The sequence below is a fragment of the Tachyglossus aculeatus genome, chromosome 7 (genome assembly GCF_015852505.1).
Source record: "Tachyglossus aculeatus isolate mTacAcu1 chromosome 7, mTacAcu1.pri, whole genome shotgun sequence".
In the NCBI taxonomy this organism is placed as follows: domain Eukaryota; kingdom Metazoa; phylum Chordata; class Mammalia; order Monotremata; family Tachyglossidae; genus Tachyglossus; species Tachyglossus aculeatus.
Window position 1 is genome coordinate 14280713 of NC_052072.1, and position 27994 is coordinate 14308706.

General features: G+C 48.6%; 2 protein-coding genes across 2 annotated transcripts in view; one reads left to right on the plus strand and one right to left on the minus strand.

Annotated features, from left to right (window-relative positions):
- Window positions 1-27577, minus strand: PSMA5 (proteasome 20S subunit alpha 5). The gene is made up of 9 exons (XM_038749679.1): window positions 27463-27577; window positions 19670-19736; window positions 11967-12093; window positions 9064-9131; window positions 6689-6796; window positions 6536-6594; window positions 4166-4268; window positions 2911-2997; window positions 1-244 (listed from the first exon to the last, which is right to left on the minus strand). The coding sequence occupies exons 1-9, from the start codon at window positions 27489-27491 to the stop codon at window positions 167-169; spliced, it is 726 nt and encodes a 241-aa protein (XP_038605607.1). The 5' UTR covers window positions 27492-27577; the 3' UTR covers window positions 1-166.
- The window catches only part of SYPL2 (synaptophysin like 2), a 52160-nt gene continuing 51655 nt past the window's right edge, over window positions 27490-27994 (plus strand). Inside the window, exon 1 of the mRNA XM_038748748.1 lies at window positions 27490-27671. Within this exon, the coding sequence (XP_038604676.1) occupies window positions 27490-27671 (182 nt within the window). The remainder of the gene's footprint in view (window positions 27672-27994) is intronic.

Genomic DNA, 27994 nt, shown 5'->3' on the forward strand with positions numbered 1-27994 from the left:
TTTATTTTATCATCTTCTTTATTTCAGAACTGTCTTTATTTACACAGATTTGTAAAAAAAACACACGCACGGCCAGAAGCGTGTCTCCAAAGAATGGGGACTCGAAATAAAAACTGTGGGCAAATGGTCAACTCCTCTGGGAAACTCCAAGGAATCCTCTCTCCCTTCATATGTCCTTGATAACTTCTTCAAGCTCTTCCTTTGTGAACATGTGGAATTTCAAGCCAGGCTCCACGGTGGCCAGCTGGAAGGGAATCAATCAATCACTCAATGGTATTTACTGAGCACTTACTATGTGTAGAGCACTGTACTAACCTCTTGGAAGAGTACAACAGAATTAGCAGACACTTTCCCAGCCCATGTGTTTTACAATCTAACGCGGGGAGACAGACATTAATATGAATCATTTACACTGTATAATATAAAGATATGTTCATAAGTGCTCTGAGGTTGGGATGGGGCGAATATCAACTGTCCAAAGGCCACAGATCCAAGTACATATACAACACAGAAGGGAGAGTGGGCTGGGGAAAAGAGGGCTAAACTGGGGAATGGTCTCTTGGAGCATTAATAATGCTTTGAAGGTGGAAAGAGTGACAGTCTGGTGAATTTGGAGAGGGAGGGAGTTCCAGGTTACGGTGAGGACATGTGAAAGGGGTCAGCAGGGAGATTGTTGAGATTGGGGCACAGTGAGTAAACTAATGCTACAGAAGAGGATGGGAGTGTGTGGGCTGGGCTAGAGTAGCTCGGTGAGGTAGGATGGGTCGAGCCGATTGAGTGCTTTAAAGCCAGTGGTAAGAAGGGTCTGTTTGATGTGGAAGAGGGAAAGGGTTAAAAAGAGAGCTGAAGGGGAGGGGGAGGAGAGGGGCGGTCCGCTGGTCAGGGCATTGAATAGCAAGGAGGAGGACAGTGCAGCTGTTCTTTACTGTTCTTTACTGCCGGCAGGATCTATGTCCCAGGGAGGGATGCCTTTTCCAGGCTGTCATTCTTCTGCCCCGGGCTTCCCTAAAATAGCCCTCTGCCTCCAAAATAAACGTATTCATCAAATCTCCTTTGAAATGAATCCAATGCTCACTCGTCGACTGGCCTGTGGAACCCGTGGAGCCTGTCAAGCTTAAGAGTGGCCATTTTCTGGAGCAGAGGAGCCCCCCTCAATCCTTCCCCAGTGTCTCCTTTTTGGTGGGGTGAGAACAGAGGGGCTCCTGCATTTCCCTGCCCAGGCTCCAGCTACACATCACCAGAATCAGCGAACTGTACCTGCTCCTGACTCTCCTGCTTCTACCACCTTGTTCACCTCATTCCCCAGACCAAGTCAAAGGCCTCTCCACCTTCAAAGTCCTTCTACAACCCCACTCTTCCAAAAAGTCTTTCAAAACATGTCAGCCCACTTTTGGCCCTTCTGAATTCTACTTATCCTCAGCATGTTTGCATATTCCATTTGCCGTTCACCTATCTCAGCCTGTCGTTTGGGATATCCTGGTTCTCCCTCCCGTTCCCACTTCTTGTCAGTACTTTCATGCCTGCCTGTTGCCCCCAATAAACTGAAGCCCTGAGGGCAGGAAAGGGGTCTCTGGCTTCTAAGCATTTCTCTCAAATGCTTAGTACAATGCTCTGAACATACTAAGTGCTTTAATAACATTAATGATGAAATGTGACTCCACGATTCTTCTGCACAAAAACCATGATTATTATTACCAAATGTCATTGAGTCATTTCCAATTCATACCAACTCTTTGGATATATTTTCTCCAGAACATCCTATCTTTTCATAAAAAACCATACAGTTCACCAAAGCAGAAGTTACTGACCAGACCTAGAAGTAAACCCTGGGTGTAGGGCCATTATAGCTGTGGCAAGAACAGCATGGAGGAATGGAAGTGTATGTGAAGGAAGGAGGTTGGGTGGGGGGAGGAGGGAAAGGTGATAGGCAGCAGCATGGGCTAGAGAAAATAGTTTGGGTTTGGGAATCGGAGAACCTGGGTTCTAACCTCAGCCCTGCCACTTGCCTGCTGCATGACCTTGGCAAGTCACTTAACTTCTCTGTGCCTCATCTGTCTACCCCAGCGCTTAATATAGTGCCCGGCACACAGTAAGAGCTTAAAATCCGTAAATAATAGAAGCGGCAGAGCTGGGATTAGAATCCAGGTCCTCTGTCTCCCAGGCTATGCTCTTTCCCCTAGGGCATGCTGCTTCTCTAACTTTACAATCTTACGATTGTAGATGAGAGATGTACAGGCTTTATCGGGACTTTTTCCAAAGCCCAAGAGGTGACTGGGTCAGGTCTAGTACTTCCAAGGGTGTTGTGTGCATGTATATGTGTCTGGCGGGGGGAGAAGAGATCGATGGAGGGGTCTGGATTTTATCAAATGGCTGAACCAGTGGACCAAGAGACATCCTGACTCTGACCATTTACCGCAGTGAGACTCGTGTGTGTGTGTGTGCTGCTTTAAGCATGGACCACCGTCCCACACTGAAAATAGCTGCCCCAGGGAGTCATTTACGGTGGTCTCCTTATAGGCCTGAAAGGCTCTTTAGCTCTTGAATCAGGAACCCCACCCAGTAAGGCAGCCAAAGATCCCCTCTTCGGTGCTAGCCACCGGCTTTGCCGGCTGCCCAAAAGCAGCCATCCAGCTGCTTGAAGTCATCACCTGCCCCGGAACCGCCGCGTCCTAAACCAAACAGGATACCCACCCCCGCCACCAAGCCCGAGGAGGGATGTCACCCCTACGGCTGCACTAATGCAATGTACTGTTCCTCAAAAGCTCCACGAGGTTCCAGAACGGACAGAACGGTTGCCAGGTAATCGACATTTCACATTTGAAAACCAGATGGTGCAGACAGAAAAACCCCAGCCATTCAGACTGAGGAGTTCTCCTCCTGGGGTAAATAAGAGGAATCAAATCACAATACCTCAATGTTAGTTGCATTCAACTTCTCCTCCATTACTTGCTTGAGAATGATGAGAGAGGACTTGATGGCTTCTTTCAGTGTCATAGACTTAAAGAAACAGGGGGAGGAGGTTAATGCCTGTTTACTTGACAATAGCCCATCTCTCTTGCTCCACTCACAGTGCCAACGAACATTCTCATCTAAGCTCAATGGCCTGAAGGAAGAGTCCAAGGTGGCTGATTTTTTTTCTTCTGTAAGAGCATCTTAATCAATCGTATTTATTGAGTGCTTACTGTGTGCAGAGCACTGTACTAAGCGCTTGGGAAGTACAAGTTGGCAACATATAGAGACAGTCCCTACCCAACAGTGGGCTCACAGTCTAAAACCATCTTAACCATCAGTGACTTCTTGGTTTTATATTAATTTTTTTTTTTTTTTAAAACCAACTCAGCCATAGGCCTTTTCCTTCTCCTCCAGCATTCACAGTCAAATGTGTTGACACTCTGTAGGCCATAAATTCCTTGCGGGCAAGGATTGCATTTACCAACTCCATTCTGTACTTCCCAAGCACTTCATATAGTGCCCTCAAAGTAATAAGTGCTCAATAAATGCAACTGATTGATTTATACACCCTACCACCTCATCTTAAAAAACCCAACAAACTCTTCATCTCCTCTTCAAGGAGAAATGAGAAGAATGTAATGTAAATTAAGTGCCCAGAGGACTCTACATGTACCACCAGAAGGTCTGAGCAGACAGGGGGCTTACATGCACTAAGAACAAGCCAGATGAAGTCAATGTCCAAATCACATATGTCCCTGAAGAACAGAGGAAGACCAGCGAGGGATCACCCCTAGAATGTCTGCCTTCTTCTGGTGGGGAGTCTGATATGGTCAAGGTGCTACTTCCTGGCCCACAACCCCCTGAAACTTGGCAAGGGACGTCCATGACAGCAGATGCAAGCTCGTCACCTAGGACTATCTTTTGGCTACCATTTGGAGTAATAAGGCTAGTCAGCTACTTTCCCCTACTTCTCTCTTCCTTGCTCCTCCGGCTCAGACCGCCTTGTGACACACATAGCATCCTTTGGGCATTAAAGTTACGTTACATTCTCATCATTTCTTCTCGAAGATAACGTAAAGATTCTTTTAATATGAGGAGGGAGGGTGTGTACATTCTCCCACCTCAATTGTTTGTACCCATTCATGGCCAGATTTACAGCTGCTGCAGAGACAGGTGCTGTCAGCCAGAAGACACCCTGGGCAGGAGGCCGTACCTTATGATAAACCTCCTGCAAGGAGCTCTGGGCACCCTCCGAGGCAGAACCGATCGCTCGAGCATCACACTGTACAAAGGTTCCTGAAGGATCCATATGGAACCTGCCACACACAAAGGGAAGGAAATTAAAATGCACTTGACCGGGGTGGGAGGATTGTTGTGGAAATGGGGAGTGAGTCGTCCTGGAGAAGATTGAGAGCCATGAAGTGGAGGGAGAAGAGGCTTGGGAAGCAATGTGGCCTAACGGAAAGCGCAGAGGCCTAGGAAACAGAAGACCTGCGTTCTGATCCCAGCTCCACCAACTAGTTTATTCTGTGACTTTAGGCAAGTCCCTTAATTTTGCTGGGCCTCAGTTTCCTCATCTGTAAAACAGGGATTAAATACCTGTCCTCCCTTCCCTTTAGATGTGAGCCCCATGTGAAGGGGCTGTATCCTTTGATTGTACTGTTATCTACCATAGTGCTTACTAATGATGGTATTTGAGTAATGGCTTGGGGTCACAGGCTGGTAAGAGATGCTCAATGAGTGGAAGGTGTTAAAAACTCAGGGGAAAAATAACCTCAGTGGGAGGCAGCAGTGACGACACTTACTACACACACACTGGATGCAGGCACCATGCTAAGCGCTCAGGAAGTGCAAAACAAAGACATGCCATATTCCTTGCTCATATGGAGCTGATGCTCTAATGGTAGTCATTTGGTGGGGAGAAGACTAGAACTTCTCCAAAGACATATGGACACAATCAATCATATTTACTGAACATTCACTACGTGCAGTCCACTGTACTAAGCACTTCGGGGAGCACACTATAACATGATGATGATAATTTTGGTATTTGTTAAGCACCTATTAACAGCCACTGTACTGAACGCTTGGGTGGATACACGCAAATCGGGTTGGACAAAAATCCCTGATCCACATACGGCTCACAGTCTTAATCCCCATTTTACACATGAGGTAACAGGCAGAGAGAAGTGAAGTGACTTGCCCAAGGTCACACAGCAGACAAGGTGTAATTGGGATTAGAACCCAGGTACTTCTGACTCCCAAGCCTGTGCTCTATCCACTAGGCCATGCCGCTTCACATTCCTTGCCCGCAACAAGCCCACAACCTAGAGGGCTATTAAAGGGAAGCTATGCCGTGACATGACACTGAAGGTACGAACAACTTTCCAGAAGGGAAGCTTCCCGAGCACGTTTTGAAGATGATAATCAAGTTAACCCCATCAGCAGCATTACAATCACATCAGTGGCGCACTTATCAAATGCTTACTACGTGCCAAGTACTGGGGCAGACACAAGAGATGCAGATCTGACACTGTCCCTGTCCCACACGGGGCTTACAGTCTAAGAAAGATGGAGGACAGGTATTTTACATTTTGCTTTTATTTTTTTATTTTTACATTTACTTTTATTTTTCCTTTTACAGATGAGGACACTGAACCCCAAAGAAGTTAACAGACTTGCCTATGGTCACAGAGCAAGCAAGTGGTGGAATCAGGATTAGAACGCAGGTCCTCTGACTTCTGGGCCTGTGCTCTTTCCGGGGGGGGGCTCTGCTGCTTCTTAAGCATTCTAGCCTGAGGCCTCTCAAGTTCCCTCCTTCCCAAAAATACATCAAAATAGTCCCAGAGATCCTGCCAACTGCAAGAGGAGAGACCACCTCTCCTCAACCCACCCCCCTACCACGACTCCATCTGCACAGGTGTATACACGCTCCAGGGTCATTCCCTTAGCAGACCCATGGAACCTGGGAGGCCTAAAATCATTCCCAACAACCTTCTCCACTCCACATGGCCATCCCAACCAAACTCATTCTTAAATTCCGGATTCTGCCTTCAATCGATTAGGATAGTCTTCAACGGGCTCTCCTTATACCCGGCTATGGAAGTTGGAGGGTGGGGGCGGGCACGCAAGGGCAGAAAGCAAGGCAAGACAGCAAGAGAGACCAGAGCAGCAGTAGCAGTGGGAGAGCATTTGGAGGTTACCGTGCTTTCCCCAGTTCACGAAAGTTACAACTTACTACCTTATATCTACCCCGGTAGACAAATATCATTATTATTATTATATGTTAAGCATTTACTATGTTCTAGGCACTGTAATAATAATAATAATGATATTTGTTAAGCGCTTACTACATGCAAAGCACTGTTCTAAGCACTGGGGAGGTTACAAGGTGATCAGGTTGTCCCACGGGGGCTCACAGTTTTTTGGTTTTTTTTTTTTTACTAAGAGATGCAGTGGATACAAGCCCATTTGCAGGTTGGATACAGTCCCTGTCCCACAAGGGATTTGCAGTTACTTTCAGTGGCTGCCCCTTCCCACATGCAAAGGCCCCGGGAGAAGCGATCAAACACATGAGACTTACAGTTGGGGTCCTTTCTCATCGACTCCTCCAAACAGCAGTGCCACCCCAAACGGACGAGACTGAAACGAGAGGGGGGGAGGTTTAATGGGGAGGGGCCCGGGGGGGGGGGGGGGGCGGGGAGAGGCAGGGAGGTGAGCCGGACGACCCACTCACCATCGCACCCGGATCCGCATCCTCTTCGCCAAACTGCAGGGCTAAGTTGGACACGGCCTGGGTCACGCTCTCCACCGTCATCGTCTCGTTGTAGGTGAACCAGTGGTTCTACGGAAAGGACCGAGAGGGTTGCGTGAGGAAAGGTCGCAGGAACTGGGACTGTTAGTTGGGAGAAGACAAGATGGACCAAGAACGGGAGAGAGGGGAAAAAAAAGCACTTTCTAACCCTTTTCACTCAGTCAACCGATGGTATTTATTGAATGCTTACTGTGTGCAAAGTACTGAACTAAACACTTGGGAGAGTACAGTACAAGAGTTGGTAGACACGATCCTTGACCACAAGGCGCACTTAACTTCTCTAAGCCTCATCCGTAAAATGGGGATTAAGACTGTGAGCAACACGTGGAACTGGGACAGTGACAGTGTCCAACCTGATTAGCTTGTATCTACCCCAGTGCTCAGAACAGTGCTTGGCACATAGAAAGCACTTAAGTACTGTTATTAGTAGTAGTAATAATAATGACAATTATGAGCTTACAGTCTACAGGGGGGGTGCAGACATTAAAGAAGATTAGAGATGGGGGGGGGGAAAGGAGAGCAAAGAGAGGATCTGAGCCCTCCCTCTCCAGTGACATTCAGCACACAGTTGTCTGCACTGGTGCACAGGGCTGCAGTCTGATCGACAGGCCTGGAGGGTCTAATTGGGCTTGGCCGGACTGATAGACTACCGGGGGTTGTGGTCTCCTCTCCCAATGTCCAGCCCTAGGTACCTTCTGAGGCTGGCAGGGCTGGAGGCTGAAAGACCGGTGTGCTCAGCCCAGGCTCTAGGAGTTGGGTGCGAAAGCGAGCCGTACCTCTGGGGATGGATCCCACGGGGTCTCCGGGCCAATTTCTGGAGAGGAAGCGGTGGAGGGATGGGTCCGAAAAGTCTCTCCCCAGCCTGAATGCGGGTGACCCGCTCCGAGAGACCAAATCGCTAGTCGCTTGGGGTTCGAGTTGGACTTTCCAGATTAGACCAGGAAGCTCCCTGCGAGTCTGTACAAAGCCTTTCTCTGCCCAGGTTTGGGTTTTGTAGCTCAGCCACCGTGTGGGAGGGACGTATGGGCATCCGTGACTCCTCCGCAGCACATTTCACTGCCCGTCACCTAGCAGTCTGTCACCCCCAGAGCTCCGCTGATTGGCAGCGGCTCCCCATTTTGGGCTCAGCTTCTTTACTCGTGCCCTCCCGCCCCTCCGCTTAGGCGGAAACAAGAGCACAAAAGCCCTGGCTAAAGATGAAATTGGGCCACTTGCCTGAAGTCATTACTCGCCGTAAAGGAGAGCTTACTGGGAAGGCCAGCGGGGAGGAGGAAGACAATCCTCCTTTCGCCAAATTGTAATTCATTTCATTTTTAAGAATGGAATTTCTTCAGCGCTTACTAAGGGCTGACCACTGTCCTGAGAGCTGGGATGGAATCAGATGATAAAGTAAAATGGGGATTGAGACTGGGAGCCCTATGTGGGACATGGACTGTGCCCAACCCAATTATCTTATCATCTACTCTGGTACTTAGTACAGTGCCGGGCACATAGTAAGCTCTTAAATACCACAATTATTACTATTAAGTCATAGATGATGTCCAGGTCCCTTGTGGGGCTCTCAGCCTAAGGAGGACTCTGGCTGCATTCATTCACTGAATCGTATTTATTGAGCGCTTTCTGTGTGCAGAGCACTGTACTAAGCTGCAGAAACCCGGGAGGTTGGGAGTCGGGGATGACCAGACCCATTTTGTCCCGGAATGACGAGTGCCATTCCCGCTGCGTGTCCCAAGGAACCATGTCAGAGCCAGGCAAATGTCAGTCAGACCTACCAAGCTCCATTTACTGAGAGTACACCTCCTCCATGAGGCCTTCCCAGACTGAGTCCCTTTTTTCCTCTCTTCTTCCCCACCTCCTTCCCCTCCCCACAGCACTTGTATATATTTGTACATATTTATTACTCTATTTTACTTGTATATATTTACTACTCTATTTTATTAATGATGTGCATACAGCTATAATTCTATTTATTCTGATGGTTTTGACACTTGTCTTCATGTTTTTTTGTCTGTCTCCCCCTTCTAGACTGTGAGCCCGTTGTTGGGTAGGGGCCATCTCTAGATGCTGCTGACTTGTACTTCCCAAGCGCTTAGTACAGTCTTCTGCACACAGTAAGCGCTCAATAAATATGACTGAATGAATGAATGAATTAGGCCAGGCTGGGCTGCGAGTCCGGGATGTTTTTAATTGGGGTGGGGATGATGGGGAGTTCTGCTCCAACGGAGTTTCAAGATGTGCATCTCGCGCTACAGAAAGGGCCGCAGGCAGCATACTAAAGAGGAGGGCTGTCGCTTTACCTGGGTCTCCACTCTGGCTTTATCGATCAGAGTCTTGGCGTCAGCTATTAACCCACTCATGGCACAACCTGTAAGGGAGAGACACAACTGTGACCCGAAGCGGGGACGGGGTGGCGACGGGACAGGGAAGGGGTGAAATCCTCCACTGTGCCAGTCACCCTGCGGCATGCCAAGCCCCAGATCTTCCCCCATCTGGGAGAGAATGGCGGCCACTGTTTCAACAGTCCCATGCACCTCCGGGCAGATTGGAAGTGACAGGTAGTACCTTCTCGTGAAACCGTGTAGCAAATAACTGAAAAACCAAATCGGGAATTCAGTGATGATACTGCTCAGCTTTCAAGAACTTAGTTCCTGACCGGACGTGACATCGGAACACAGCTGGCAAGGCATATGGCAGCAGACGATTCTCCTCCCCACCTCCCTCCTTCCCTGGCACTCCTGAAGCCGTTTCTCATCAACAATAATACCAAGGCAAGCCATCTGCCCCACCTTTTCCCTCTTCCAACTGGCAAAACCAAACAGGAAAGGAGGGCCTGTCCCCAACTGTTCAGGAAACCCAGGAGGGGAAGCCCCGAAGCTCTCCCTGGGCCCCAGGTCCCTGTTCAAGCCAGCTTGCTCCTGTTTTTTTTTTTTTTAAATGGCATTTGTTAAGCTCTTACTATGTGTCAAACACTGTTGTACGCACTGGGGTACATACAGGGCAATCGGGTTGGACAAAGTCCCCGCCCACATGGGGTTCACAATCTAAGTATTGAATCCCCATTTCCAGTTGAGGAAACTGAAGCGCAGAGAAGTGAAGCGGAGAATGTAACATTGTCCTTGGGGCAGGATTTTTGATCAAGCTGACATAAATACACTTCTTTTTGCCTTGTAACTCAGATATTTCCCCTAGACTGTAAACTCGTGGGCAGGGGATGTGTCTGCCAACTGTGTTGTATTTTCCTAATTGCTTCGTACAGAGCTTTGCACACAGTGCTCAAATCTATTCAATCGTATTTATTGAGCGCTGTGTGCAGAGCACTGTAGTAAGCGCTTAATGTCACTGAATGACTAAGGATTACAGTGATGCGTCAGATTGAAGCATTCTTGTACATTACTTGAGGCACTTCTGTGCCTCAGTTTCCTCATCTGGGAAATGGGGATTGTCCCACTCCCTCTATGTAGACTCTGAGCCCTGTGGGATCTGATTATCTTGTATCTACCCCAGCCGCTTGGTACAGTGCTTACCACGTAGTAAGCGCTTCACAATGCTGAATCGGACTTTCCAAGCACTTAATATAGTGCTCTGCACACAGTAAGAGCTAACTGACTGAATAAATTTGCCCAAAATCACAGAGCAGACAAGTGGTGAGCCCCATATGGGACATGGACTGGTCCAACCTGATTACCTTGTACCTACCCCAGTGCTTAGTGCAGTGCCTGACACCCAGTAAGAGCTTAAATACCATTAAAAAAAAAAGTGGCAGAGAAACCAGGTCCTGACTCCTAGGCCATTGCTCTAACCACAAGGCCACACTAATCCTTGAGAAGTTGCTCCTTTCCAAACAAGAAGTCTGGGACCCCGGTCAAGAACTCCAAGCCAAAAGGGGCTGCAATCCATTGTAGATGGTGTCCTCTAGTCAACCAATCAATCAATGGTATTTATTGAGGGCTTACTGTGTATCTGTAATTTATTTACATTAATGTCTGTCTCCCCCTCTAGACGAAGCTCACTGCCGACAGCGAATGAGTCTACCAGCTCTGTTGTACTGTACTTTTCCAAGCACTTAGTATCATGCTCTGCACACATTAAGGTCAATTTAATATGACTGCAGAGCCCTATACTAAGCGCCTGGGAGACTGATGTTGGTGGTCCTGTTCTCCACCTACAAGAAGCTTACAGTCTAGCCTTCCAAAGAGAGGGAATGAGCTACTTTCCCCAGAGAGCATGGATAAGATACCCTTAGCAAGGAGTAACTGGGCAGATGGGGGAAGAGGCGAGGAGTTAAGAACTGGTCACAATCATCAGCGTGACCTTGAGGCACATGGGGCCTTTGTGGGTCCTGGTTTCCCCAACTGGAAAATGGAGGGAGTATCGAGGGTGTCATCTTTGGGGGGGGCAAATATGTTTCCGGGGTCTGAAAACCCACAGGGCACCACAGGCAAATTAGCACTCTGCTGGTGACGGTCCTTACTCAGAGACATAGCTAGAGCACCAGAAAATTGCCTCTAGGTAGCTAACTGAAATGCCAGGCTAAATATAAGTGGCACTATTCACCCCGTAATACCACCAGCTCTAGCAGCTTAGGGGAAGGGATCATGCCACCAGGGACCAAAAAAGGGCTGGGGTTTGTGGTGGGGAGGGAAACGACTCCTCTAGAAACCGCTTCTCCTCTGCTCGGCTCACGTTCTCGTGCCGTTTCTCAGTTCTAGGGGCCGAGAGAGCACCCGGGTGGCAGAGCGGGTCTCCCTGCGCTCCCGTTCCGGGCCGCCCACCTGGGAGCAGGTGGCCGCTGTCCAGGGCCAACATTATGTGCCGACGAAGACCTGGCCGCCACGGGGAGCTGGCCCCTGGCCAAGTCTTTACGCATTTCAACAGCCTTCCAGCCTGCCAGAGCTAAATTTGAGGGAGAAGGGCACTTTGGGGAGTAGGTTAAACACCCAACGAGTGTTTGCAGCTGCTGCTTCCTCCTCCTCCTGCTGCAGTTCTGCTCCGTTGGCCTGCCGCCTGGAAAACTGGTCATCGGAACCCAGGGCTTTCTGGGAGGAGAATTTCTGTCCTACTCCCGCAAGAAAGCCGGGGCTTCCCACGTGGAGCTTCCCGAGGTGGGAGGGAGCGAGGGTTTTCGGATCACGACACCTCCCCTTCCGGCCGTCTCGGAAGACTAACCCCATCTGTGAGCCGGTTTTCCTCGGTCCCTTACCTATGTGGGCGTCGATCTCGACGATCTTCTCAATGCTGCTGGGTTCCATGAGCGGGGAGGTGATCCTCTTCTCCACTGCCAAGCACACCCCCTCTGACGTCTGGATCCCGATGGCTGTGGAGCCAAGCTAAAGACGGAAACGCCCCTATTACTGCCGGCAACCCCCCCTACCCATTCACTCTGACACGGGGGGAGTTTCGCATGAATAGTTTAGGACAACAGGTGGAGGGAAAGGGAAAGGTGAGCCTCCACGAGTGCTCTGCTCCCACCTTCCTTCCGGCTGTGGCAGAAACAGGGTAACCAGCTCCCCTGAGCTAAAAGACCAACTCAGAGACCTGTAGCGAAGGAAACCACAAAGTTGCACAGGCAAAGGGATTGGGTGAGCCCCACCAAAGCCTCACCTCCCCTACCTGACATTACCTAGACCCGCTGGGTACAGGAGGAAGGTATTTTTCTCTAAAAAGACTCGCTGGCAAAAGACAGGAAAAAAACGAGACCAATGTCCAGTTTGGGGGGAAAAAGGCACGGTGGATTCTGGTTTCTGTCCAAGTGGGATTTGCAGGGCAACTTGCAAATTTATGTTCCTTTTCTGTGCTGCCACTTCAACTACGAACTGGGTAGTCTCCACCTGGGAGGCTTTTGAGAGGCACCAAGTTAGCATCCCAACAAGAGGGAAGTTCACGGAAATTTCAATCTTTGGCCGTGCATACCGGCATTTCGCTGGGGATTGATTACAATTCAGCTTGTCTGCATTTTTTAATGACAGATGAAAAATTGCTAGTTATACCCGGATCTCTGCAGTCTATTTAGAATGCTACTTCTTGAAGGTCAGCAACTCCCTTTTTTTTAATTAACACTCTACGTGCAATCAATCAGTGGTATTTACTGAGCATTTATGGTGTGAAGAGCACTGTATTAAGCGCTCGGAAGAGTCCAATACAATAGATCTGGTAAACACAAGTCCTGCCTGCAGGGAGTTTACAGTCTAGAGGAACTACAGGTTCCTAGCCAAGTTTCCAACGCCCAGGGTTCCGTTAATACCGCTATGACCCGAATGCCTGAAGCCGAATGCCTACCATCTACTCTAAAGTCATTCTCCCCTTTGGATTCAATCAATCAATCAATCAATCGTATTTATTGAGCGCTTACTATGTGCAGAGCACTGTACTAAGCGCTTGGGAAGTACAAATTGGCAACACAGAGACAGTCCCTACCCAACAGTGGGCTCACAGTCTAAAAGGGGGAGACAGAGAACAGAACCAAACATACCAACAAAATAAAATAAATAGGATAGAAATGTACAAGTAAGATAAATAAATAAATAAATAAGTAAATAGAGTAATAAATATGTACAACCATATATACATATATACAGGTGCTGTGGGGAAGGGAAGGAGGTAAGATGGGGGGATGGAGAGGGGGACGAGGGGGAGAGGAAGGAAGGGGCTCAGTCTGGGAAGGCCTCCTGGAGGAGGTGAGCTCTCAGCAGGGCCTTGAAGGGAGGAAGAGAGCTAGCTTGGCGGAAGGGCAGAGGGAGGGCATTCCAGGCCTGGGGGATGACGTGGGCCGGGGGTCGACGGCGGGAGAGGCGAGAACGAGGTACAGTGAGGAGATCAGCGGTGGAGGAGCGGAGGTTGCGGGCTGGGCAGTAGAAGGACAGAAGGGAGGTGAGGTAGGAGGGGGCGAGGTGATGGACAGCCTTGAAGCCCAGGGTGAGGAGTTTCTGCCTGATGCGCAGATTGATTGGTAGCCACTGGAGATTTTTGAGGAGGGGAGTAATATGCCCAGAGCGTTTCTGGACAAAGATAATCCGGGCAGCAGCATGAAGTATGGATTGAAGTATGGATTCCATACTTCCATGAAGTATGGATTCCAGTCTCCCTGCCACCATCACCTATGCCCTCCAGTGGCACTGCCCTTTCACCCAATTCCAGATCCCTGTCTTGCGTCACACTATTCCAGTGAGTCATCTCTACCAGGCCGCCTACTCTCTGGTCGCCTACTGGTAATTGGGTGATATCCTGGCTAATAGCTTCATGGACCCACGAGGCCAGCTGAGGTGAGTCCACCTGCCCTCCTCACGGTCCCACCCGGAGGTAAGAAGACTCCAAATTATCTGTTTCCAAGTGGCTAGGGATTTTCTCATTAGCCAGGACTGGAATCTTCTGCCTGCTGTTTCCCGCTGACTCCGGATTCCAAGCAATTGTGAAATCCCAAACTGAGGTGACTCTGGAAGCCGGGGGCCCAAGAGGTGACTTGGTGAATTGAGGACATCAGGGTGGACATGGCCTGGGGCCTCTACTGCCTGACTTTTATGGGGAAAGCACACCACCAAATCCAGTGGCGGCAACGAAGTGCCCCCAACCCTGGTGGTTCCATGGAAAGAAGTTCACCAAGGCCCGGAGCACAGGCAGCTGCCCCAACAGGCTACGGAATTAGGAGCAACAATGATAACGAATACCACAATTATATTATTCTTATGAAGTGCTTATTTTACGCCAAGCACTGTACAAAATGCTGGGCTAGATGTGAGAGTCAGGTCAGAGGAGAGAAAAGCAGTTCAGAAACCGTGGCGGTTAGAAATAAGCTCACTTGAACAGGGAGAAGGGGGATTATCCTAGGCACACAAAGGGTCTGGGAGCATAGCAAAACCCACAGTTTCACCGCAGCCTTGAGAACCAGAGCCTGGCAGTGTACAACAGTAAAAAACCCAAGTTGGGCTCAGTGAGGCAGTCAATCATATTTATTGAGCACTTACTGTGTGCGCAGCACTGTACTAAGCGCTTGGGAGAGTACAATATAACAGTAAGACAGACCCATTCCCTGCCTACAATGAGCTTACAGTCTAGAGGATGACTAAAGCGTGCAAGTCAGGGTGACGCAGAAGGGGGTGGGAGAAGAGGAAAGGAGGGCTTAGTCAGGGAAGGCCTCTTGGAGGAGGTGGGCCTTCAATAAGGCTTGGAAAGGCGGGGGCGGGGGGGGGGGCGAGTGATCATCTGTCGGATAAGAGGGAGGGTGTTTCCGGCCAGAGGTAGGATGTGGGCCAGAGACTGGCAGAAAGCTAGATGAGACCGAGATTCAGTGAGTAGGTTGGTATTAGAGGAGCAGATTGGGTGGGCTGGGCAACCGGTGGATGACAGGAGACTGACATGTCCAGCCCAGAGGCCCTATGGGAGGCAGTGAGGGAACTGTCCCCTCCCCTCTCCCCTAACTTTCTTATGTCAGACTCCTCCCCATGGCCCAGGGCCCAGTCCGGTCTTTGAAAGAGAGGTGTGGACAAACCGCCTTGCAGTGAGCTTCAGCCCTTTGACTCAGTGTCCTGTTAGTCAGGGAACCAATAGTATTTTCTTGAGCACTGACTCAGTTTTGAACACTGGAATCAGTACTCACAGAAGCAGAATCCCTTCCATGACTAAGTCTCCATTTCCCCGGACTGGCCCTCCTTTCTGCACCACCTCTGTACTTGGGTCTGAATCCCTTAAGTGCTTTGATATTCACCCCACAGCACTTATGACCTCGTTTATTCACTCAATTATATTTATTGAGCACTTACTGTGCACAGGTCACTGTATTAGGCACTTGGGAGAGTACAATATAACAATAAACAGACACATTCCCTGCCCATAACTAGAGAAGCAAGCGTGGCTCATTGGAAAGAGCATGGGCTTGGGAGTCAGGGGTCATGGGTTCTGATCCCGGCTCCGCCACTTGTCAGCTGTGTGACTTTAGGCAAGTCACTTAACTTCTCTGGGCCTCAGTTACCTCATCTGTAAAATGGAGATTAAGACTGTGAGCCCCACGTGGGACAACCTGTTCACCTTGTATCCTCCCCAGCGCTTAGAATGGTGCTTTGCACACAGTAAGCAGTTAAATGCCATCATTATTATTATTATTATTGTTAGATGGAGGGAGACAGATGTTGATACAAATAAATAAATAACAGATATCTACATAAGTGCAGTGGGGCTGGGATGGGGGAAGAACAAAGGAAGCAAGTCACGGTGATGCAGAAGGGAGTGGGACAAGAGGAAAAGGTGGGGGGGCTTGGGCAGGGACGGCCTCCTGGAGATGTGCCTTCAGTAAGGCTTTGAAGAGGGGAAGAATAACTGACTTTTGGATTAGCGGAAGGAGGGCATTTTAGGCCGGAGGTAGGATATGGTCTAGGGGTCGGCAGCACGACAGACAGTGAGAAGGTCAGCATTAGAGGAACGAAGCATACGGGCTGGGTTGTAGAAAGACAGTAGCAAGGTGAGGTACGAGGAGCAAGGTGGTGGAATGCTTTAAAGCCAACGGTGAGGAGTTTGTGTTTAATGCGGAGTTGAATGGGCAACCACTGCAGTATTTTGGGGAGCAGGGTGACATGTCCTGATCGTTTTGGTAGAAAAATGAAACAGCAGAGACAGGAGGCTGGGAGGTCACGTACATGAGCCCGTTGTTGGGTAGGAACCATCTCTATATGTTACCGACTTGTACTTCCCAAGCGCTTAGTACAGTGCTCTGCACACAGTAAGTGCTCAATAAATACGACAATGAATGAATGAATGAGTGCTACGGGCAGATGTGAGGGGTAGTAGTAGTAGTAGCAATAGTATCTATTAAGCACCTGAGTGCCTCTCTCTCTCTTCCTACGGTGTTTGTTAAGCGATTACTATGTGCCAAGCACTGTTCTAAGCGCTGGGGTAGATACAAGATTATCAGGTTGTCCCACGTGGGGCTCACAGTCTTAAATCCCCATTTTACAGATGAGGTAACAGGTACAGAGACGTGAAGTGACTTGCCCAAAGTCACACAGCTGACAAGTGGCGGAGCCGGGATTAAAACCACGACCTCTGACTCCCAAGCCCGGGCTCTTTCCACTGAGACACGCTGCTTCTCTATGAAAATCAATGGTCCCAAGTTTCTACTTGTTGAGGACATGGATGGGCAACCACTGGAGGATTTTTGAGAAGTGGGGAGACGTATGAAGAAGGCATTTTAGAAAAACAATCAGGGCAGCAGTGATGTGTGACGTGGGGAGAGAAGCAGCAGGGCGGTCAAGGGAGGCAACGGGGAGGACATGACAAGCAGAAAGAGCCCCTGTCTTTTCACTAGCTGCTGTCAGATCGATCTGCTCCTGTCGGCGACAGGATGGGGAGAAGAGAGGAGCCTGAGACACTCCAGCTGGCAATCTTCATGAACAACAATGATCATCATCATCGTCACAGTGGTATTTAAGTGCCAAGCACTACATTAAGTACTGGGATAGACACGAGATAATCCGGTAGGACACAATTCATGTCCCATGAAAACTCACAAACTAAGGGTGGGTTTGGAGGACTCACAATCTGAAGGACGGGTACTGAACCCCATTTCACAGATGATTTCACAGATGGGAAAACTGAGGCCTATAGGTTAGGTAACTTGCCCAAGGGGACAGTCTATTGATTCCCAGTCCTGTGCACCTTCTACTAGACCACGCTACTTCTCAATCAGCTCCAAGAGGTCACCTGTTTCAACCCCCTGCCTCCTCTCCTCCTTCCCTAACTTCCCTCTCAGCTCTCCTGGCTCTGATTCAATGCACAGAACTCCCCCTTCCACTGGAAGAGGCCAAAGCATGCCCCCTGCCCTGCTTCAAAACACCTAGAAACCTTTCTCCTTCAATCACTCATTTACTGAGCGCTTATTGTGTGCAGAGCCCTGTAGCAAGCACTTGGGAGAATACGGTATAACAATAACACAGACACATTCCCTGCCCACAGAGATCTTACAGTCTAGAGGCCAGGGGGGTGGGGGGACGGCGACCAGACATTATAATAGAAATCAAGTCAGGATAAGTGGCTGGTGGCAGGCAATGAATGAGAGGAAGTCAGGGAGATGCAGAAGGGGGTGGAAGAAAAGGAAAAGCGAGCATTCCCTGATCAATCCCCATCAGCCTGGTCACGCCATCACCATAGTCAGTTAGCCAATTGTATTTAACGAGCGCTCACTGCATGCAGAGCACAGCGTACCCTCCTTTAACACTCCCGTGCACACCCGTGAGCTTTTTGCTTACCCCCATCCTCTGTTCCCTCAGATATTCATTTCTGCTTAGGGCTACAACTGGAAGCAGAGCCATTTTCTCTCCAGTTCCCAGTGGGTACTCTCTTTCGGCTCGTCTCCATCAGGGCAGTCGGCTGGAACCGTGTCTCCTCCTTTCACTGTCTGGCCCTGAGGGTCCAGTTCAATGGTCTGAACCCAGTAAGGCACCCAATAAAACGTGAAGATGAGGAAGATGAGCCATGTACAGCTGAGGAGGAAGGGGATGGAAAGGAAAGCGGGCAGTTCCCTGATGGCATCAAGGGAGGAGGAGGAGGTTTGGTTTGAAAACTTCACTGCCACACATACTTAGCATCAGTGTCTTCAATTATCCCCTGTTTCAAGGATCATCAGCTTTGAAGTATGGAGTAACCAGAGGGCCAACTTTTTATTTGGAAAGTAGGAGCAAACTGGGGGTGCAACTCTGAGGGAGCATGGGGTCTACAGGTCAGGGATTCAAGAGATGGGGCTCCCAGGAGCAAACCTTCGCCCCTCGGGCCTCCATGGTCCCTGGTGGCAGCATAACCTAGTGGAAAGAGCTAACAGGCCTGGGAGCCAAAGGACCTGGGTTTGGCCACTTGCCTGCTGTCGGACCTTGGGCTTGTCACTTTGCTTTTCTGGGCCTCAGTTTCCTCATCCGCAAAATGAGGATGAAATACCTGTTCCCCCTCCTACTTGGACTATGAGCTCCATGTGGGACAGGGACTGTGTCTGACCTGATTACTTTCAAATCTGCCTCAGGGCTTAGTTCAGAATAAGCACTTAAATACCTCAGATATTATTACCACCAGCTGGCCCCAGAGTCCAGCATGCTGCAAAAGGTCCCCAGATGCTTCTGGAGCCTGGAGAGGGTGCAAAGGTGTCACATCCAGGTCCAGGGGCTCACCAGGCACCAGAGGAGCCTGGCAGAGTTGAAGGGAGCCCTTTGCTCACCCCAAATGGTGGGCGTGTAGTGTGCGCAAGAGAGAGAGAGAGCAAGAGAGAGGAGAGAGAGAGAGCATGCATCACTTCTAGTCCCAGAGTTGGGCAGGGGCTACTAAAAAGTAGAGCTGCCACCTTGGTTTCACTTCCTGACCTAAAGGGCCAGGCTGGCTAGCAACAGTGGCCATCCAGCCTACAGTGGCAACCACTGCCCAGGAGTGACAGACATCTCATCGGCAGGGCCTCAAGGAGCAACATACAACAGAGCTAAAGATTAACAAGTGAAATGTCACACCTATTAATTATACCCAACAAGAACGCCGAGGCTGAAGAGTTAAACGATGAGCTTAAGGGTCATTTGCCCCGGACTCCCAAATGAGAAGATACCCTTCTTCAAGGGCCAAGGAAGTTCCACAGGAAATCCCCAAGTTGTCCCTATCTGATGCTCACAAACTTTTGAAATGAAGGGAGAAGTGGTCATGTTTGGTGTCAAAATGGTTATGACATTTATATTTTGCTGCTCAGCCACTCTACCAAGAAATAGAATCCAAGGACGATTGTATCTCTCAAATCCATGGATACATTTACTTCTCAGAAAATGCAAAGTCCACTGATCATGCTGATTAAATCTCTCCTCTCTGCACTTCCCTCCCACACACATACACACACAAAAGTCAACAGTTTACATTACAACTGCATCTCATCAATAACGTTAACTGCTACTGTACCTTGATGGCTTCAATGGCATATTCCACTTGAAATAATCTTCCTTCAGGAGAAAAGGTGTTCACCCCCCTGCAACCAAACAACAAATGAGAACAGGGGAATGGTCAGACACCAAGAAACAAAGATCCCGCAATCAGATACCAACAAGGGTGAAATGGACCCCCTACATTAGCTAGTAAAATGGGTAGCGGGTCAGTGGGCATCATGACCATGTTCATTGTTTAGAGAAGCCGAGTGGCCCAATGGATAGAGAGCAGTCTTGGGAGTCAGAAGGACCTGAGTTCTAATCCCTGCTCTGCCTCTTGTCTGCTGTGTGACCTTTGGCAAGTCACTTCCCTTCTCTGGGCCTCAGTTACCTCATCTGTAAAATGGGGATTAAGACTGGTGACCTATGTGGGACACGGAATGTGTACAGCCCAATTACCTTGTAACTAACCTCTGCATTTAGTACAGTGCCTGGCATATACCAAGTGCTTAAAAAATACTGCAATTATTATTATTCTCTCCATCCTTCTGTAAAAGCAAAAAAAGCACTTCTGCCAAAGACAACTCCTCCAAGAGGACTTCCCCATTTAAACCCCCTCTCTCCCACCTCCCTCTCCCTTCTGCGGCACTTATGTCCTTAGACCTATACTCTTTAAGCACTTTATAATCACCCCACCCTCACTCAGCCCAATACCACTTACCTATATATCCGTAACTTTTCATATATTCACTCCTGTCTCCCTCTTTACACTATTAGCTTCTTGTGGGCATGGAATATGCTTGCCAACTCTGCTGTACTGTACACTCCCAAGCACTAAATATAGTGTTCCACACCCAGTAAGTGCTCAATAAATACCATGAAGTGGAAACTATAGTCAGCGGATAAAACGAGTCACTCTCTCAGAGGCATGGCACTATCATATTAAATCAGGTTAACAGTTTGCAATGTCCTTTTTCCTTAAAACAAAAAGAACACTTGAAACTAGTTTCACTCACTATGAGTGAATGGGAGGCAAAGGTGGGTCAAGATTTCTCAATAACTCTGGACCTGAGATCGGTTCTTAATAAACTTCCTCCTCCACTTGTCTCCTTCTGTATTTCTTCTCCTGCCTCTTACCTAGGTTGATAGAGCATCTGTGCTCATCACCTATTAACAAAGTTCTCACATCCATTCCTAAAGAAATCCCAATATGCTGCCCTAACTTAGCTCTATGTCGTTCTCCTCAGTGCTTTATAAGAGGCTTATTCCCAACATCCTGGAAAGTACTGAACTCCTTAAAGTACAAAGTGCTAAAAAAAAAAAAAATCAAAGAGGAGAGCAAGCTTTGCCAAGGCAGTGAACACAATGAACATGTAATACAATTCAAAACCTTAAGTATATTGTATAGACAAACATCCTAAGGAAACATAAGCTTCTCCTTGGCTGTGTGCCAAAGTGAAAGGGTCTCTGGAAGTCTAAAAGGTCCTAAGGCAAACCTTGCTTTCCTGAGTCAAGTATTCTTAAGAAGAAAAATAAGAATAAAAACAGTTTTATTCTTTCATTCATATTTATTGAGCGCTTACTGTATGCAGAGCACTGTACTAAGCTCTTGGAAAGTACAATTCAGCATTGTGAAGCACTTACTACATGCCAAGTACTGTACTAAGCGGTTGGGATAGGTACAAGATAATCAGGTCCCACACAGGGATCAGAGTCTACAAAGAGGGAGTGGGACAATCTTCATTTCCCAGATGAGAAAATTGAGGCACAGAAATGCCTCCAGTAATGTACAACATTACTACAATCTGACATCACTGTAATCCTTAATCAGTCAATGATACTTGAGCGCTGTGGGCAGAGCACTGCACTAAGCAATTAGGAAAATACAGCACAGTTGGTAGACACAGCCCCTGCCCACGTGCTTAAAGTGCTTAGATACAGAAACATCTAAGTTACAAGGAAAAAAGAAGTGTATTTATGTCAGCTCGGTTAAAAGGACAATATTACGTTCTTTAGTTTCCATCATAACTCAGGATGGGTTGGGGCAAAGCATCTCCTAGAATCTCATCTTTTTTGGGGACTGGGGTCCCAATGTTCACCATCTCTTCTCCATCAGATGAGGACCCACACTTCAGTGACACTCTTCACATTTCTCAGACTTCAGAGGAGTACTGGGGAAAGGGGCAGTTTAAAGTAACCTATTTCGCAAGTGGGATTTACAGGCTTCCTCCTCAATTAGGTCAGATGGCCTTGGAACTGCTAGATTGTAGACTCCACGAGGGCAGGGATCGTGCTAATTCCAGCTCCACCATTTGTCTGCTGTGTGACCTTGGGCAATCACTTAACTTCTCTGAGCCTCAGTTCCCTCATCTGTAAAATGGGGATTAAAACTGTGAGCTCCACGTGGGAAAACCTGATCACCTTGTATACCTCCCAGTGCTCAGAACAGTGCTTCACACATAGTAAGCGCTTAACAACTACCATCATTATTATTATTAATATGAGTTAAATAAACACCATTGATGGATTGGGAGGAGTCTGGGGTCTGCACAGCCTTGTGGTAAGAGCATGGGTTTGGGAGTCAGAGGACGTGGGTTCTAATCCTGGCTCCTCCGCTTGGGCTGCTTTGTGACCCTGGGGAAGTCACTTCACTTTTCTGGGCCTCAGTTACCTCATCTGTAAAATGGGGATTAAGAATGTGAAACCCAACCTGATTACCTTGTATCTACCCCAGAGCTTAGAAAAGTGCCTGGTACATAATAAGCACTTCAATACCATCACTGTTAAAAGGGAAGCAAAGAGAAATCATTATTTTGTTAATGATGTGCACATGGCTCTAATTCTATTTATTCTGATGGTTTTGACACCTGTCTGCTTTGTTTTGTAGTCCGTCTCCCCCTTCTAGACTGGAGCCTGTTGTTGGGTAGAGACCACCTCTATATGTTGCCCACTTGTACTTCCCAAGCGCCTAGTCCAGTGCTCTGAACACAGTAAGTGCTCAATAAGAGCTAAGAAGCAGCATGGCTCAGTGAAAAGAGCACAGGCTTTGGAGTCAGGTCATGGGTTCTAATCCCGGCTCTGCAACTTGTCAGCTGTGTGACTTTGGGCAAGTCACTTAATTTATCTGTGCCTCAGTTCCCTTATCTGCAAAACGGGGATTAAGACTGAGCCCCCGTGGGACAACCTGATCACCTTGAAATAATAATAATAATGGCATTTATTAAGTGCTTGCTATGTGCTTTGCACTGTTCTAAGCACTGGGAAGGTTACAAGGTGATTGGGTTGTCCCACGGGGGGGCTCACAGTCTTAAGGGAGTAAGACTGCGAGCCCCACATGGGACAAGGGACTGTATCCAACCTGATTATCTTATAACTAGACTGTGAGCCTGTTGTTGGGTAGGGACTGTCTCTATATGTTGCCAACTTGTACTTCCCAAGTGCTTAGTACAGTGCTCTGCACACAGTAAGCGCTCAATAAATACAATTAAATGAATGAAATGAGGTTACAAGGTGATCAAGTTGTCCCACATGGGGCTCACAGTCTTAATCCCCAATTTACAGATGAGGGAACTGAGGACCAGAGAAGTGAAATGACTTGCCCAAAGTCACACAGCTGACAATTGGGGGAGCCGGGGTTTGAACCCATTACCTCTGACTCCCAAGCCCGGGCTCTTTCCACTGAGCCACACTGCTTCTTTATCTCCCCCACCCTTTAACAATAATAATAATAATGATGACATTTGTTAAGCTCAATTCTAAGCGCTGGGGGAGGATACAAGGTGATCAGGCTGTCCCACGTGGGACTCACGGGTTTCATCCCCATTTTACAGATGAGGGAACTGAGGCCCAGAGAAGTGACTTGCCCAAAGTCACACAGCTGACAAGTGGCGGGGCTGGGATTAGAACCCTCGACCTCTTGACTCCCAAGCCCAGGCTCCTTCCACTGAGCCACGCTGCTGCTCCCCAGCGCTTAGGACAGTGCTTTGCACATAGTAAGCGCTTACCAAATGCCATCATTATAATTATTAGAAGGGAGAGACAGTGGGATCTCTTCCTCCCTTCAATGCCCTACTGAGAGCTCACCTCCTCCAGGAGGCCTTCCCAGACTGAGCCCCCTCCTTCCTCTCCCCCTCCTCATCCCCCTGCCTTACCTCCTTCCCCTCCCCACAGCACCTGTATATATGTATATGATAGCATTTATTAAGCGCTTAGTATGTGCAATGAACTGTTCTAAGCACTGGGAGGTTACAAGGTGATCAGGTTGTCCCACGGAGGGCTCACAGTCTTAATCCCCATTTTACAGATGAGGTAACTGAGGCCCAGAGAAGTTAAGTGACTTGCCCAAAGTCACACAGCTGGCAATTGGTGGAGCTGGGATTTGAACCTATGACCTCTGACTCCAAAGCCCGGGCTCTTTCCACTGAGCCACACTGCTACTCTTATGCTACTCATATGTATATATGTTCGTACATATTTATTACTCTACTTATTTTACTTGCACATATTTATTCTATTTATTTTGTTAATATGTTTCATTTTGTTGTCTGTCTGCCCCTTCTAGACTGTGAGCCCGCTGTTGGGTAGGGACCGTTTCTAGATGTTTATTCATTCAATCGTATTTATTGAGCGCTTACTGTGTGCAGAGCACTGTACTAAGCGCTTGGGAAGTACAAGTTGGCAACATATAGAGACGGTCCCTACCCAACAATGGGCTCACAGTCTGGAAGGGGGAGACAGACAACAAAACAAAACAAAACATACTAACCAAATAAAATAAATAGAATAAATATGTACAAGTAAACAGAGAAATAAATACATACAAACATATATACAGGTGGTGTGGGGAGGGGAAAGAGGTAAGGCGGGGAGGAGGGTGAGAGGAAGGAAAGAGCTCAGTCTGGGAAGGCTGTTGCCAACTTGTACTTCCCAAGCACCTAGTCCATTCATTCATTCAATCGCATTTATTGAGCTCTTACTGTGTGCAGAGCACTGAACTAAGCGCTTGGGAAGTACAAGTTGGCAACATAGAGAGATGGTCCCTACCCAACAGCGGGCTCACAGTCTGGAAGGGGGAGACAGACAACAAAACAAAACATATTAACCAAATAAAATAAATAAAATAAACATGTACAAGTAAAATAAAGAGTTATAAATCTGTACAAACATATATACAGGTGCTGTGGGGAGGGGAAGGAGGAAAGGCGGGGGGAAGGGGGAGAGGAAGGAGGGGGCTCAGTCTGGGAAGGCTGTTGCCAACTTGTACTTCCCAAGCGCTTAGTCCATTCATTCATTCAATCGTATTTATTGAGCGCTTACTGTGTGCAGAGCACTGGTCTAAGCGCTTGGGAAGTCCAAGTTGGCAACATAGAGAGACGGTCCCTACCCAACAGCGGGCTCACAGTCTATTTATTGAGCGCTTACTGTGTGCAGAGCACTGGACTAAGCACTTGGGAAGTACAAGTTGGCAACATCTAGAGACAGTCCCTACCCAACAGCGGGCTCACAGTCTAGAATGAGGAGACGGACAACAAAACAAAACATATTAACAAAATAAAAGGAATAGAATATGTACAAGTAAAATAGAGTAATGAATACGTACAAACATATATACAGGTGCTGTGGGATGGGGAAGGAGGAAAGGCGGGGGGAGGGGGAGAGGAAGGACGGGGCTCAGTCTGGGAAGGCTGTTGCCAACTTGTACTTCCCAAACGCTTAGTCAATTCATTCATTCGTTCATTCAATCGCACTTATTGAGCGCTTACTGTGCGCAGACTAGTGTACTAAGTGTTTGCGAAGTACAAGTTCGCAACATATAGAAACGGTCCCTACCCAGGCTCACAGTCTGGAAGGTTGAGACAGACGACAAAACATATTAACCAAATAGAATAAATATGTACAAGTAAAATAGAGTAATAAATACGTACAAACATATATACAGGTGCTGTGGGGAGGGGAAGGACGTAAGGCGGGGGGGGGGGGAGAGGAAGGAGGGGGTCAGTGTGGGAAGGCTGTTGCCAACTTGTACTTCCCAATCGCTTGGTCCATTCATTCAATCGCATTTATTGAGCGCTTACTGTGTGCAGAGCACTGTACTAAGCGCTTGGGAAGTACAAGGTGGCAACATATAGAGACGGTCCCGACCCAACAGCAGGCTCACAGTCTACAAAGGGGAGACAGACAACAAAACAAAACATACTATCTAAACAGAATGAATATGTACAAATAAAATAGAGTAATAAATACAAACACATGTACATATATACGGGGAAGGCTGTTGCCAACTTGTACTTCCCCAACGCTTAGTCAATCCATCAGTCGTATTTATTGAGCGCTTACTGTGTGCAGAGCACTGGACTAAATGCTCGGGAAGTACAAGTTGGCCACATCTAGAGACGGTCCCTACCCAACAGTGGGCTCACAGTCTAGACGGGGGAGTCTAGTCCAGTGCTCTGCACGCAGTCGGCGCTCAATCAATACGACTGAATCATCATCATCATCAATCGTATTTATTGAGCGCTTACTATGTGCAGAGCACTGTACTAAGCGCTTGGGAAGTCCAAGTTTGCGACACATAGAGACGGTCCCTACCCAACAGTGGGCTCACAGTCTAAAAGGGGGGAGGCAGAGAACAAAACCAAACATACTAACAAAATAAAATAAATAGAATAGATGTGTACAAATAAAATAAATAAATAAATAAATAATGATGGGATTTATTAAGCGCTTACTATGTGCACAGCACTGTTCTAAGCACTGGGGAGGTTACAAGGTGATCATCAGGGGGTCCCACGGAGGGGGGCTCCCAGTCTTCATCCCCATTTTGCAAATGAGGTAACTGAGGCCCAGAGAAGTGACTTGCCCGAAGTCACACTGCTGACGATTGGTGGAGTCGGGATTTGAACCCATGACCTCTGACTCCAAAGCCCGTGCCCTTTCCGCCGAGCCACGCTGCTGCTATTATGATGTACAAGTAAAATAAGAGTAATAGATGTATACAGACGTATGTACATATATATACAGGGAAGGCTGCTGCCAACTTCTAGTTCCCCGGCGCTTAGTCCAGTGCTCTGCACGTAGTAGGCGCTCAATCAATACGACTGAATGAATGAATTCATTCATTCATTCAATCGTATTTATTGAGCGCTTACTGTGTGCAGAGCGCTGTACTAAGCGCTTGGGAAGTACAAGTCGGCAACACATAGAGACGGTCCCTACCCGACAGCAGGCTCACAGTCTAGAAGGGGGAGACGGACAACAAAATAAAACATACTAACAAAATAAAATAAATAGAATAAATATGAATAGAGTAATAAATATGTACAGACATATATACATATATACAGGTACTGTGGGGAGGGGAAGCAGATCACTGTACTTAGCGCTTGGGAAAGTACAACACAACAATAAGCAGACATTTCTTGTCCACAACGAGCTTACAGCCTAGAGTGGGGAGACAGACCTCATGACAAATAAATTAATTATAGATATGTACATAAGTGCTGTGGGGTCGGGAGTGGGGAAGAACAAAAGGGAGCAAGCCCGGGAGACGGGAGACGCAGAAGAGAGTGGGAGAAAAGGAATACGAGGGCCTAATTTGGGAAGGTCTCTTGGAGATGTGCCCTCACTAAGGCTTTGAAGGGGAGGGAGAACAATTGTCTCTCCCTCCCCTTCAAATGAATGAATGAATGAATGGGGTGGGGGTCGAGGCGGCGGCGGTGACTCAGCAGGTCGCGCGGGGCCCGGCGTGCGCGTGCCCGTGCGTCCGTGCGCGTGCCCGTCCCCCGCCCTGCGGGGGGGCCCCCCGTTGTCCTCCCGTCCCGGCGCACTTACCTGTCGTACTCGGAGCGGGTGAGGAACATGGCGCGGGGCAGCACGAGGCCCGGGAACCAACGGCGCCGCCGACACCCCACCGCCCGACGACGTCCCCCCTCAGGCCGGCACCCGACGCCCCGCGCGCGGCCCGCTCCCACCGCGCAGGCGCCGCCCCGCCCCTCCTATTGGCTACTCCCGCGCCCGGAGGGCCTGATTGGGCAAGGCCGGTGACGCGCCTGGATCGCTATTGGTCGAGGGGCGAAAAGGGCGGGACCTGCGCCGTTCTTCCGGGCGGGGGGGGGGCGACGAGAAGCGGCCGGATGCTCGAGCCCCGCCCCCCTCCCCTGTTGTCAAAGGGGAGGGGGCATGATCGAGGCTCCGCGGAGGAGTCGGCGGTGACTCAGGAGCTTTCGTATTGGCGGCCGTGAGGCCACGCCCCTTTTTCCCCCGCTCTAACGCTCCCGTCTGAGGAGAAGAGCGCTAAACCGGGGGCTTTCTAGGGAAGCGGTGTATTCATTCATTCAATCGTGTTTATTGAGCGCTTACTGTG

What these genes read in the sequence shown, in the direction of transcription:
- PSMA5 (XM_038749679.1), bottom strand. Translation starts at nt 27,491, where the DNA reads ATGTTCCTCACCCGCTCCGAGTACGACAG. An exon ending in ATGCCATTGAAGCCATCAAG is followed by an intron (nt 12,094 to 19,669) that starts GTACAGTAGCAG and finishes TTCCGTCTTTAG; the next exon opens with CTTGGCTCCACAGCCATCGG. An exon ending in TGAATGCAACTAACATTGAG is followed by an intron (nt 245 to 2,910) that starts GTATTGTGATTT and finishes ATTCCCTTCCAG; the next exon opens with CTGGCCACCGTGGAGCCTGG.